The sequence below is a fragment of the Urocitellus parryii genome, chromosome 4 (genome assembly GCF_045843805.1).
Source record: "Urocitellus parryii isolate mUroPar1 chromosome 4, mUroPar1.hap1, whole genome shotgun sequence".
Classification (NCBI taxonomy): Eukaryota; Metazoa; Chordata; class Mammalia; order Rodentia; family Sciuridae; genus Urocitellus; species Urocitellus parryii.
Genome location: NC_135534.1, coordinates 14,460,801 through 14,474,398, shown reverse-complemented (window position 1 = coordinate 14,474,398; position 13,598 = coordinate 14,460,801). Strand labels below are relative to the sequence as shown.

Below are 13,598 nucleotides of genomic sequence, written 5' to 3'. Positions count from 1 at the left end.
TTAAAAAATAAATCCTATAGAAGATTTTGCCTTGCCCACAGCCTTCTTGAAGGCACCCTTGACCTCCTTGTTCCTCAGGCTGTAGACCAGTGGGTTGAGCATGGGGATGACCATGGAGTAGAACACAGACGCCATTTTGTCAGTGCCCATGGAGTGACTGGAGCTGGGCTGTAAGTACATGAAGATGCCTGACCCGAAGAAGATGGTGACTGCAGTGAGGTGGGAACCACACGTGGAAAAGGCCTTCTGGCGTCCTTCAGATGAGCGCATCCTCAGGATGGTGACAAATATAAACAGGTAGGAGACTGAGATGACCAGGATGGAAAAGAGGTCATTGAAACCCACCACAAAGAAAATGACCATCTGACAGACATAGGTGTCCGAGCATGAGAGAGCCAGGAGAGGAGGGCCGTCACAGAAAAAGTGCTCAACCACATTGGCCCTGCAGAAAGAGAGTCTGAAAATGTTCCCAGTGTGGATGCAGGCATTCACAAAACCACAGATGTAGGAGCCCACCGTCAGACGAGTACAGGCAGCTGTGGTCATGGTGGTGGTGTAGTGCAGGGGTCTACACACGGCTGCATAGCGGTCATAAGCCATGGCGGCCAACAGGAAGCTTTCTGTAATGATAAAGCCAACAAAGAAGAAGAACTGGGTGAGACAAGCATTGTAGGACATGGTTTTGTCTCTTGTGAGGAGACCCACCATGACCTTGGGAGTGACAGCTGAAGAATACCCAAAGTCCACCAAGGACAGGTGACTGAGGAAAAAGTACATGGGAGTGTGGAGATGGGAGTCCAGCAGGATCAGCGCAGTCATTCCCAGGTTCCCAACCAGAGTGCTGAGGTAGATAAGGAGGAAGAGGATGAAGAGTGGGATCTGCAGTTCTGGGTCATCTGTTAGCCCCACCAGGATGAACTCAGTCACCTCTGTACTGTTCTCCATTGGGCCTCATGAGGCTGCCCTGTAGTGTGAGAAAGGAGAGTCAGAATGACCAAGGAAAGCAGGACTCTGCTGAGCTCCCTCAGCAGGCCCCCAGTTTTGCAACACCTGGTTCCCATGTGTGAAGCATGCCCTGACAACAGAAGGCAGCTGTCCATTAGCAGCTGCTCACAGTGTCCTCCGTGAAAGGACTTTGCGGGTAATCCATTATCATTTTCAACCTTCATGAATCACTGAACTAAGATACCAAAATACTTTGATAAAATCATCAGATTTCTAACTGGAGCACGTCCAAATGCCTTCCAACTTTGTAAAACAAATAAAAACTATCCTTGAAACTTGAATAGCCTCGTGTCTTGGCCCTTTCTGGATGTTACCAAAAAAAAAAAAAATACCATATACTGGATCGAGTATAAGGTATAAAAATTTATTTTTCCCTGTCCTGAATTCTGGGAAATTTAAGACTAAGAGTCTGGCAGACTCATGTCTGCTGGGGACCTGTTTCCTATTTAGAGATGGTACTTTCTTACTGTGTCTCACTTAGTGGAAGCAGCCCACAATCTCTCTGGGGTCTCCTCTATAAATGCACTAGGCCTATCCATGAGGATTCTTCTCTCATGGCTTAACCACCTCTCTTATCCTCCAACCATTTGGAGCTTAAAATTTCTACACTTGGGGGCAGGGATTGTGGCTCAGCGGTAGAGCGCTTGTCTAGCACGGGGGAGGCCCTGGGTTCAATTCTCAGCACCACATAAAAATAAATAAACAAAATTAAGGTATTGTGTCCAACTACTTCTAAAAAATAAATATTTAAAAAAATTCAACACATGAATGGGGTTGGTGGAGAAACAGAAACAACCAGACAGTAGCATTTAGTAAAATTAATGTGAAACTGAATTAATTTTACTTCTACTGACTTTTTGTTATTTTCATTATGTCAAGAAAAATGTAATACGATAGTGGAAGACTCTTAAATATAGTATGTCCTTAGTCTAAAATGATCTCATGGTACAAGATGCTATGCATATTCCAACACAGAGAAGACAGTAGAAATTCTTGTACAAGGATTAAAGACACTTAGAAAATAAACATTTTTTACTTTTATTACATTAGTACAACTTTTAGGTTCTGCATCAGTTCTCCCTGATTTAGAAGTGACTTATTCAGAGTAGAGTGATTAAGGTGCCTTTTTTTTTTTTTTTTTTTTTGTACCAGGGATTGAACCCAGGGACATTTAACCACTGAGCCACATCCCAGGCCTTTTTATATTTTATTTAAGGGCAGGGTCTCTTTGAATTTCTTAGGTCCTGTTGGGATTACAGGTGTGTGCCACTATGCCCGGCAAGCTACCCTCTTAATTCCTTAGAAAAGTACTCATTTGAATCAATACTCCCAATAAAGATTTCTCAAATTTGGGGGCAATAGAGTACTAGGAATATTTTCAAAATTTTTTACCAAATTTCTTCTCTACATGTAAAATATTATATTTTAATTCAACATCTTTGTGGAGGACAATAACATCAAGCTTGTTTTAGTTTACTGAAAAGTAAACAAGAGCTACAAAGATTCTCTGAGGCACCTGTTGATCTTTGTATTATCTTTTGTTCCACACACAGGAAACTTTCTTATGGATTGAAATGTCATATAGTTAGTTCTCAGGACAAACTCAAAATTCAAATCTTCCTGACAAAACACTCTCTTCTCTGTATCCAAATCTCATGTATTTTTCAAAGAAGAACAAGTTTCAGAGCTTTCCTGAGATCCTCTTCAAACCTTCCCCTTTGTACACCACTATGCCAGTATCATTAATAGAATGTATTATTTTTTACTCTAAAATTTAATTTTACCTTAATTTGTTATTTTCCATGTATAGAAGCCATAATCAATTATGACGTTAGCTATTACAGATATAATTTATTGATCATTTACTCCATTTCCACAACCAAACCAAACACTGTGACACTTTACCCCAGTTACTCCTCACAAGTCAAGTGAAATATTATTCCCAATTCACAGATATGAAAACTGAAGCTTCCGGATGCTTAGATACATTCTGAAGACTGTAGAAAGTAGAAGAGGTGAGATGAAGTGGGAAGTCCTGTCAGACTTTGAGTCCAAGTCCGAGCTCTTTATCAGGAGAATATCATGTCAGATAAATATTTATCAGAAATATTATTTGAAACTTTTAAATAATATTTATCAGGAATATCATTTTAAACTCATATAGTTATTTCTCAGTACAAACTCAAAAAGTGAATCTTCCTTTACTCACTTGCTCAGAACTACATGATAATACCTGACCTCATTTACACTTTATCCATTAATCAGTCCATGAAATAGTTAATAAATTGTGTCACCAATACCTAGATAAGTCTTAAGTGGCATAATTAGAACTTGAAGTCAGGTCCTCTCTTTCTTATAATCAGTTTTGTCTTGTGAAAATGTATAACTCTCTATTTCAGTGTATTTTATAACTGATTTCTAAACCTGACTTATCCCTCACTTATTAATCTTTGCTCCTTCTGTCTATCTTTAAAATAAGAGTATAACCGTACGGATTTCAATAACATTTCTTATTGATACCTTATTTGATCCGCTCAACAACCCTGAAATCCACCAAGATAACTGTTACCATATTCTCTGAAAAAGAAAACTGAAATAAATATACATGCTCTAATAAAAACTCATTAGTGTTCCCGGGTACAGTAGCTCATGTCTGTAATACCAGAGGCTCAGGAGGCTGAAGCAGGAGGATTGTGAGTTCAAAGCCAGCCTCAGCAACAGCGAGGCACTAAGCAACTCAGTGAGACCCTGTCTCTAAATAAAATACAAAATAGGGCTGGGGATGAGGCTCAATGGCCGAGCACCCCTAAGTTCAATCCCTGGTAGCCAAAAGAAAAAAAATTATTAGTGTTTATATATACAACTTTTAGATGTATGAAACATTTTAAAAATTCACAATATTCAAGCCAAAGCTCTGAATGAGCCAAAGGAGAGAGGTCTGCTTTTATGCATTTCCCTGGTTATTTCAGCCACTGCAGCTCTGTGCAGACAGCTGATACGACTTAGAGGCTTACCTTCCTCCCTGAGCAACACAACCACACAAGTCCAGCACGGTTGTATACGATCAGGTCTCAAGGCAGAAATTCAGTCCTTAAAAGAAGGAAAACATCTTTATTTGGAAAGTCTTTAGGGTTTGAACTAAAAAGTTTTAAATTTTCTAGAAGTAGGGAGAAATTGAAAAAAGAAAGAAAAGGATGATTTGGGCCTTGGAATCAGCCAGTGTAAGTTGGAGTCCAGAATCTGCTGCTTTTTCTTCTTGGATAGTCATTTAGCTCATTTTAACTTTCATGTCTTAATTTATAAAAAGCCCCAGTAACGGTGGGCTCCAGCCTCAGTCTGAAGACTATCACCATGATAAGGAAGTGAGAGAATCTATATAATAATGCCTTTTACTTGGTAAGAAATGACAATCATGATATCAATCAATATGATTGTTATTGGTATCTTTCCCCCTCGATATTGTTGTAGGCTGTTAATAATATATCAATGGGGGGAAGGTCATTGTTGCTATCAGATGCTTAATAACAATTGGGTAAATAAATGAATGGCCAAATTGACTCTGATTCTTGAGCTTCTCCTTTTATATGAAGAGAAATGGAGTTAGGTCAGTATTTGAAAGGTTGAAGAATGAGAACCTTGAGGTAATTATATAGTTATTGAGCTCTCAGGGAACTAATACCCTGTGAAGTTTACAAGGCACTCTATCTCACCTAACTAGGAATCAGGGACTACAGTGTCTACAGGGATTTAGCTCTGCTTCTTTGGAAGATCTTGGGTATATTTACATTACTTGAAGTAACTTTCTTTGAAAATGAACAGATCAAGCCACAGCATGACCTCTAGGAATGCAATTTGACTTAAGTATTAGGAGATAGGTATATAGATTCTGTCACTGCATAAGGCAAGTGAATTTCAAGAACTGGCCCTTCCCTTAATTCACCTTAAATGATTGAACCACTGAGAAGAAATGTCAATTCGTTCATCTCAATGGGTTTCCGCCATAAGGACAAAACTGAGGAACGCAGACCCATACAAAATAAATAAATAAATAAATGCTTTTACTCAGGGTGTTTACATCCCAATAGAAAAGATGCTAGACAAATAAAAACCCTAAGAAACACATCAACGAATATGGAATATATATAAAATAAGCATATAGCTACACAGAGGAGAATGAGAGAGAAAAGAAGACATCTTCTTTATACTGATTGGTCTGAATAGTTTCTCAGGAAAGTTATTCCAGCAAAGTCTAATAATGACCCAAAGCATTACATGGGAAAGATCACCACAAACAAAATGAAAAGTGTGGACTAAAGGACCTGAGTTTCAAGAAGGTCGGCATACTGCTGACCATACTGCAATATGGTGTCCCCTCCAAAACTCATGTTGAAATTCAATAGCCTGCGTAACATGTGTAACAGGGGTGAGAGGCAAGACTTTTCAAAAGTAATTAGGTCATGAGGACTCTGCTCTGGTGAAAAGATGAATGTCATTTTGATTACAAAATGGGGTTTTAAAGGTGGCCTCCTCTTGCTCTTTGGTCTGGCATGCACGGTGTCTCAGCCCAGGGTCCCTTCTACCATGTTGACACAGCAGGAAGAATCTCATCAGATGTAGCCCTTTGATCTCAGACTTTCCAGTCTCCAGAACTATAAGAAATAATTCTTTTTCTTTATAAATCACCCAATCTGAGCCATTCTGTCATAGCAGCAGGAAACATAGATAAAGGCACAGCAGCATCTGAAAGAAGCCTTTCACTGACAGTTTTCAGTTAAGCATTCTCCCCAAACAAACTGAAACAGAAATAGTGCAGCATCAGCAAGATGGCAGAGTATGAGATACAAATCTTCTTCCCCCAACAAAAACAACAAGTAAACAATTACCCATGAATGGCAATAGCCTTAGGAGGACTCAGAGGACCATTAAAGAACCAGGAGCAAGACACAGGAGAGCCAAAACAATGGGGAATAACCATATAGAAAAGGACCACTGGGAATATGGGCATAACTGAAATGTCTGGAGATGGCTGGGAACAGAGCTGAAGAGTAGAAGCTGATCAGTATCAGCCATGTAATGGGTGCCACAGTGGTCCCCAGGAATCCGCTATGATGAGAACACTATCCTTTGTCACCACGGTAGCCAACATTCATCCCTACCACAGTACCCCCAGAGAAGGAGACAGTGCTTCACCACCTCACACCCCACCCACAAATAAGGAACCACGATTGTACTCTTCTATGACTGGCACTATTGATACAGCTTTGACTGTTAATAATCTCTGCAATCTTCACCAACACCCACCTAATCTAATACAACTACGCAAAGACTATGCCATTGCACCCTCATAAGAGTCAAAACTGCCACACCCCTCCTAGTCAGTGCTCTACAATCCCCAAAAGAGAGAGCCTTTCATCACCATAACCAGCCCATAACATCTAGAAGAGATCATTGATACACCATTTGTACAGACATAAACTCAAGTCAACAAAACCATGAAAAACCAAGTAAACACATCACCACCAATAGAACACCAAAAACTGGAGTTCCCAGTTTAAAAAAAAAAAAAAACTTCAAAGAAACAGAGATCAACAAATCAAGAATTCAAAATAATTATTTGAGCAGAAACAAATGAATTGGAGATTACAAAAACAAAGAGAAGATCAATTAATATAAGGATTGGTTTTGTTAAAAGATAAGCAAAACTGACAAAACTTTAGCTAGACTCAAATACATAAAACAATACAGAAATACAAGAGTTAATAAAAGACTTCCATTAACAATTATATACCAACAAACTCAGTAACTTAAAAAAATATATATGATTTACTAAAACTGTGTAACTTACAGAGACAGATCATATAGAAAATATGGACTGGCAAAACCAAGTAAGGACATTGAATCAGTAATCAAAAACTTGCCAACATGAAAAGGCCTAGCACCAGAGCTTCACTGATGAATTCCACCAATTACTTTATAGAAAAATTAATGCCAGTTATTCTCAAATTGAAGAATCAATTATTTAAAGAAAAATTAATGGCAATTTTTCTTAAATGCTTCCAAAACATTGAAGACAAAGGAACACTTTGAAATTTATTTTATGAGGTCATCATTACCTCCATGCCAAAAACAAAAAATGACTTTATAAGAAAAGAAAATTACAAGTGGATATAAATAAAATGTTAATATAATATAAATAAAATGTTCTCAACAAAATAATAAAAACTGAATTCAGAAGCATATTAAAAGGCTCTTACATGATGATCAAATAAGATTGGACTGCACAGATGTTTCAATATATGAAAAATATTAAAAATGGCATGTCACAGTAACAGAGTGAAAACATATTATCATCTCAAAGTAGAAAAGGAATTTGACATTCATTGTCTTTTTATGATGAAATTAATAAAAGGACACAAAAAATGTATCTCAACATAATAAAAGCTATATGTGACAAGCCCACAGCTAAAATCATTAGAATCAATAATTCAATAAAGTTATAGAATGAAAAATCAACATACCAAGATTAGTAGCATTTATATACATTAAGAAAAACTCCCTAAATAAAAAGTTTTTTAAAAAATCATAGTTAAAATAGCATGAAACACAATAAAAATACCTGGAAACGTGTTTAAACAAGTAGGTGAAAATCCTGGACACTGACATTGTGTAAGTACTGTCTGTGAATTAATTGCCAGTTGCATTTCTCAGAATGTTTCTCCAGCATTAACTGATGTATGGCTATGTGTTACAAAGCTTTAGATGCCAACACAGTATGATGTTAACATGAAAATGTGCATATCAGCCAAACAAACCAAACAAATAGCCCAAATATAGGCCTCTTCTCAGACAATCCATAGTTGGCATGGGCACCAAGAACACACAATAAAGGATAGACTCTTTAATACACAGTGCTGGGAAAACTGGATACACATATGCGACCACTTCTTCTCTTACACCACTCACAAGAAAAAACTCAAACCAACCAAAGATTTAAAGATCTGAAATTTAAAACAAAAATCCTAAAACACGGGGGAAATCTCCTTTATATAGATTTCGTGAATGATGAATTTTTGTTAACTTTTTATTTTATTTTATTTGGTTTTTTTAGATATGTATGACAGTGGAGTGTATTTTGACATATCACACATATTATACATATTACACATACATTAGACCTGTTACACATAAAGCATAACTTACTCTAATTAGGATCCCAGTCTTGTGGTTGTACATGATGTGGAGTTTCACTGGTGGTGTATTCATAGGAAAATTATGTCCAATTCATTCTACTTTCTTTCCTATTCCCATCCCCCCCCTCAATTATGTTTTTGCTATGGCACCGAAAACTAAAGTCAAAACAAGTGCAACTGTGTCAAACTAAAAGTGTCTACCTGGCAAACAAAACAATCAACAAAATGAAAAGACCACCTATGGAACGGGAGATAATATTTGCAAGCCATATATCTGGTAATGGGTTCATATCCAAAAACTTACAAGAAATTCATACAACTCAATTGCAAAAAATAAATAAATAAACCAATTTAAAACTGGGCATAGGACTTGAATAGACATCTTTCCAGAGAAGACATACAGAAGGTCAATCAGCATGTGAAAAATGTTCAAAATCACTAATCATCAGGGAAATGCAAATTAAAATCACAATGAAATATCTTACAACTGTTAGAATGGCTAAACAAAAATTCAAAACACAGAAAGTACTGGTCAGGATATGAAGCAAAGGGAACCTTTTTACACTATTGGTGGGAATGAGGTCTTCTTGTGGGAATCCTCATAGACTTGAAAGAAATTGTGTGTGCAGGGTCCTAAATAAAGTTCTCAAGGAGCTATTTCAAATATAGCCACCCCAAGACTGACACCTGTCAATCATAATTGGCACTTGGTCTTCTATTTCATCTTTTCAGACTTTCCATTCATTTATTGATCGCCCATTGCTCTTTGGCTAGAGATCTTCCTTTTATCTGGCTGGAGCCATCTTTTCTAATTAAAACTAAATAAAAAATAAATTTCCTTAAGTATTACTCTCACTGGATGGAGCAGGTTATATTTAAAGTTTTGGGTTTTGTGTTGTTTTTGTTTTTGTTTTTCTAGATCTGAAGCATGCTTCAGGTAGACCTACCTTGAAAACAGCAAAGCATTTTTGTTAGCAACTAGGCTTTCCCCAACATGTGTCTTAACCTGTATGATGACCCTAAGATCTCAATGACTTTCCCAGAACCTCTTTCAAACCCAGGGCTCCATTTTTCTCTACTTGTCAAAATGATCTTTTTCTACTTCATAACTTGAGATATTAGAAAGATTTATAACATAAATATATTATGCATAAATATTTTAAACTAATAAATGAATAGCTTCTTGCTTTATGGCCTCTATTTAACAAAAACTTGTTCTTAAATACCCCCATGTCTTTTCTTAACATAAGCTAAATTCATCACAAAATGTCTGGGAGATTAAAACAAGTTCCTAAGACATAAAGTCAAACAGCAAGAACCTGCTCTCTCTCTCTTTTAAAAAAAAAAACAAGGCTAAAAATGACAGAGAACTGAGAAGGAAATTGACAGAGTCTAGAATGTAATACAAAATCTCTGAGAGAAAGCTGGACACGGCAGCTCACAGCAACTTGGGACAGTGATGCAGGAGGATTACAAGTTCAAAGTCAGCCTCAGCAATTTATCAAACAAGGAACAAAGGGAGGGAGGTACTGAGGGAAAAAGGGGAAGGAACAACCCCTAGAAAAACCCTAGCTGCTTTTCTTCAAAAATAAAATTGCAAACTAATCTTAAAATTCATAAAGACATTCAAGGAATCCAAAATCGCCAAAACAATCTTGAAAAAGAAATAATTGGAGAACTTAAACTTCCTAATTTTAAAACTCACTCTGATGAGAAATCACTTTACTAAAGTCAAAGAGACACATAATAACCAGTTGAAGATTTGTAATATTGGAGACCTCATTCATTTCTGAGTATAACTCCTATGTATATGGCAAAAAGAATTAAAATACTTACCCATAACACAAACTTATACACAAATGTGTATAGAAACATCAGAGCCAAAAGTGCAAAAAAACCAAATGTCCATCAATTGATGAAAGTATACCCAAATTGAGGTACATTATGTATTTGAATATTATCCAGTTATAAAAAAAGAAATAAAGGGCTTTCAGACATGATAGCATAAAAACAGAAAATGGATTTGTGATTTTCAGGGTTTATGTGGGGGAGAATGGAAAGTTACTGCCGCCAATAAGCCTCCTTTCAGGTGACAGATTTAGATAGTGGTACTGGTTGCATTACTTTGTAAATATAATAAAATCTACTGGGTTTTACATTTTGATGCATGAATTTTGAAGCATCTAAGATATTGGTAAAACTGTTAAAAGAAGAAAAGAATGAAGAAAGAAAGGAGGGAAGGAAGGAAGGAAGGAAGGAAGGAAGGAAGGAAGGAAGGAAGGAAGGAAGGAAGGAAGGAAGGAAGGAAAGAAAGAAAAAAGAAAGTCTGTGCTGTAGTCTGAAGCAATTCAGTAGAATTCAGTACAGTACATGGATAGTTCCCTAAAGCAAATCAGTAAGTGAACATGTTATAAAAAGAATGAGATGGATAGCTTACCACCTATGTAAGTTTAAAGTTTATTTATAAAATAACTCTATCATTTTCAAGGAAATGCATATGCCTAAATATATTAGAGCTAATGTCTTTGCCACAGAAGGAATTGAGGCAGGGTTGGGAAGTAACATTAAGGTGAAATGTAGATAAATAATAAGATAGAGGGGCAGAGACCAAAGAAGGCCATCAGCTGTGGAGCATGACTAGCTGCACTTTATGACCCTGTGTTCTTCATCCCCACAAACAGTGCTTGACACTCAATAAGTACCTGAGTGCCCACACCACATAATTCTTTAGGCAGAAAGCAGTTCTCTCAAAAAAATGGAAAAAATTACGAAGTGAAACAAGTGTTTTATTCTCAAATGAAATTAAGTTGGCTCAATATAAATCTGACAGTGAACATGAAAGAAATTCCCTAACACAAGATCCACTCAGTTACCCAAGATATTCCATGGAATAGAATTTATCCATTCTGTCCAAAAGTAAAGGCCAATAGCAAATTTTGGAGGGTTTTCTTTCATCTCTCAGGAATTTTTATAAGTTTAGGTTTTATTTACACTACAGAAATGTGTCATTGGAAACAGCCACACATCTTTGCCTTGGCAGACATTCGTAGACCTGGCTACAGGAATGCTCCAAAACGTCTCAAATAAGAGCTGAAGTTTCCTAGAGTGATAAGTAACTCCGTACCCTCATTCCAACACTTAGCCCCTTCTTCATCCAGCTAGATGATAGCATTGCAGAAGTTAATTTGATTGTTTCTTAACATCAAGGACTTACAGGCTCAGCTGGTGAGTACCATTCAGAAGAAATGGAAGAGTATGGTTCAGGGAACACAGTTTTCATGGAATATAAACTTTCAAGCCAGCCAGCAAGTTTCAATAACAAATATACTTCTATCAGATATTTAGAAAGTTGTGTGGTACCTTTAAATGTTGGTTTCCATCTTAAAATAATAGAAATTATAGCATAAGCTTAATAAGTATTTTATGAAAATTAAATAAAACAAAAAATATAAAGCATGCTTATAATCCCAGCTACTTGGGGGCTAAAGCAGAAGGATCACAAGTTCAAGTCCAGCCTTGGCAACTTGGAAAAATCAAGCCTCAAATAAAGGTCTGAGAATGCACCTCAGAGGTAGACACTAGCATGTGCTACATATATAAAGCACCAAAAATAATGCTTGGCCAGAGAAAATGATTGGCCAATGTGAGACTCCTTCTCCTGTTTTTCCTTTTCTTTAAGAAGTAAATGGTGTGTAAGCCTTGAAGGACATGCAATTGTATTGGGAAGATTTGGAAAAGTGAAATGAATATTCTGATTCTTGTATGATAAGAAGTGAAAATATATATTGTATAATTTGAATTACATGCCAATGGACAATCTTCCAGTTGCAATCTGGGTAAATTTATATATGAGATAATGAAGTTTAAATCAATATGACTTTGTATAAAGTGATTTTATTATATTTATATAGAAGTAACTTTTTTTTCCATGCAGCAAGAAGTAACTATGGGAGAGAGGCGGCCTGGTAGGGCTGAAAATTTAAGAGCTACTTGAATCCTCAGACCAGTAGGCAGGGAGTTTAGGGTATAAATACTTCAGCATCTCTTTCCTCCTTCCTTTTGATCACCTGCTGGCCAAATACATCAAGGGGCCACAAAAAAAAAGAGTCTAGATAATGTGGTTCATGAATTGAACCTCCTGTGACATGGAGGACCAGAGAGAGAAGCACAACAGAAATAAAGAGGCACAAACAGAAAAAGCAGCATGACTTCAGTGAACTACATAAAATTTAACCTTCACATATCAATTCATCAATGATGTCAATCATAGGATAGTCAATATGCATGCTAGGGTCTAGAACATATTAGGTGCTCCACACATGTATGTTGAAAGAACATACCTGTCAATCATTCAATCAATGAACATCAGAAGTTTGGGGGGAATATATTGTCTTTATTATTTTTATATAGTAATGGTACACATTTATAAGGTACAATGTGATATTTTGACTCAAGAATATACTGTGTAATGATCAAATTAGGGTAATTATGATATCCACCTTAAATTTTTATCATTTTTATACTCAGTACATTTAAAATCGTGTCTTCTATTTTGAGACATACAATGAATTATTGTTAACTATCGTCATCCTGCTGTGCAATAGAGCAGCAGAACTCATTCTTCCTATCTAACTATAACATGAAGGGCCTGCCTAGAATAGTCAAGCTAGTGCCACCCCACCTCCCACAGTGAAGGCTGTGCTTCACTTATAATCTGAAGTGTTCTTTAAAAGAGTTTTCTTGGATGTGGACTGACAAAAACACTCCCTGAATGAACCAACACTGGTGAGCAAATAATTATAGACATTCCATGGGTTTTTTAGGGTATTTTTCTGTTTTACTTAAAAATATATAAATTATTCACTTCTGACTTACCAAATAGTTGCAGAATTACAGAGTGTTTCTGTTTCAGAACTCCCCCTGCCTTTCTCTCCCTCTATCTCCCCTCCTGGTCTTCTTGTTTGTCTACCTCTTTCTTTCTCTCTCTCATTCTCATTCTCATTCTCAATCTCTCCCTCCTGTCTTGTAGGTGGGATAGAGGACAGATTACAGGAAGCTGCAACCTGTAAGAAATGTTAGTCTTTACGAAGGAAGAAATTCTACCACGTACAACAACGAGAATGGACCCAGAGGAGGTTATGCTGAGTCAAATCAGCCAGGCACAGGAGGCCAAAGACCACTGGATCCCACATGCATGAGCTGTCTATCACGGTCAGACCCTTAGAAAGGAAAGCAGAGTGGTGGTGGAGTTGCCCAACAGAAATGAAGTTTCAGTTATGCAAGTTCGATAAGTTCTAGAGATCTGCTATGTACGCTGTGCCTAGAGTTAACAACACTGAATTGGACACCTAAAAATACATTAGGAGTGTAGATCTCATGTTAAAGAAGAAAGAAAGAAAGATG

The 13,598-nt window shown here is 36.9% G+C and overlaps 1 protein-coding gene across 1 annotated transcript; it reads right to left on the bottom strand.

Moving 5' to 3' along the window:
* On the bottom strand, positions 1–945 carry LOC113195156 (olfactory receptor 5B12-like). The gene has a single exon (XM_026406576.2). The coding sequence runs from the start codon at positions 943–945 to the stop codon at positions 1–3; it is 945 nt and encodes a 314-aa protein (XP_026262361.2).
* Between the last annotated feature and the right edge of the window lie 12,653 nt (positions 946–13,598).

Excerpts from the sequence above, each read along its gene's own strand:
- LOC113195156 (XM_026406576.2), bottom strand. The coding sequence starts at position 945 with ATGGAGAACAGTACAGAGGTGACTGAGTTCATCCTGGTGGGGCTAACA.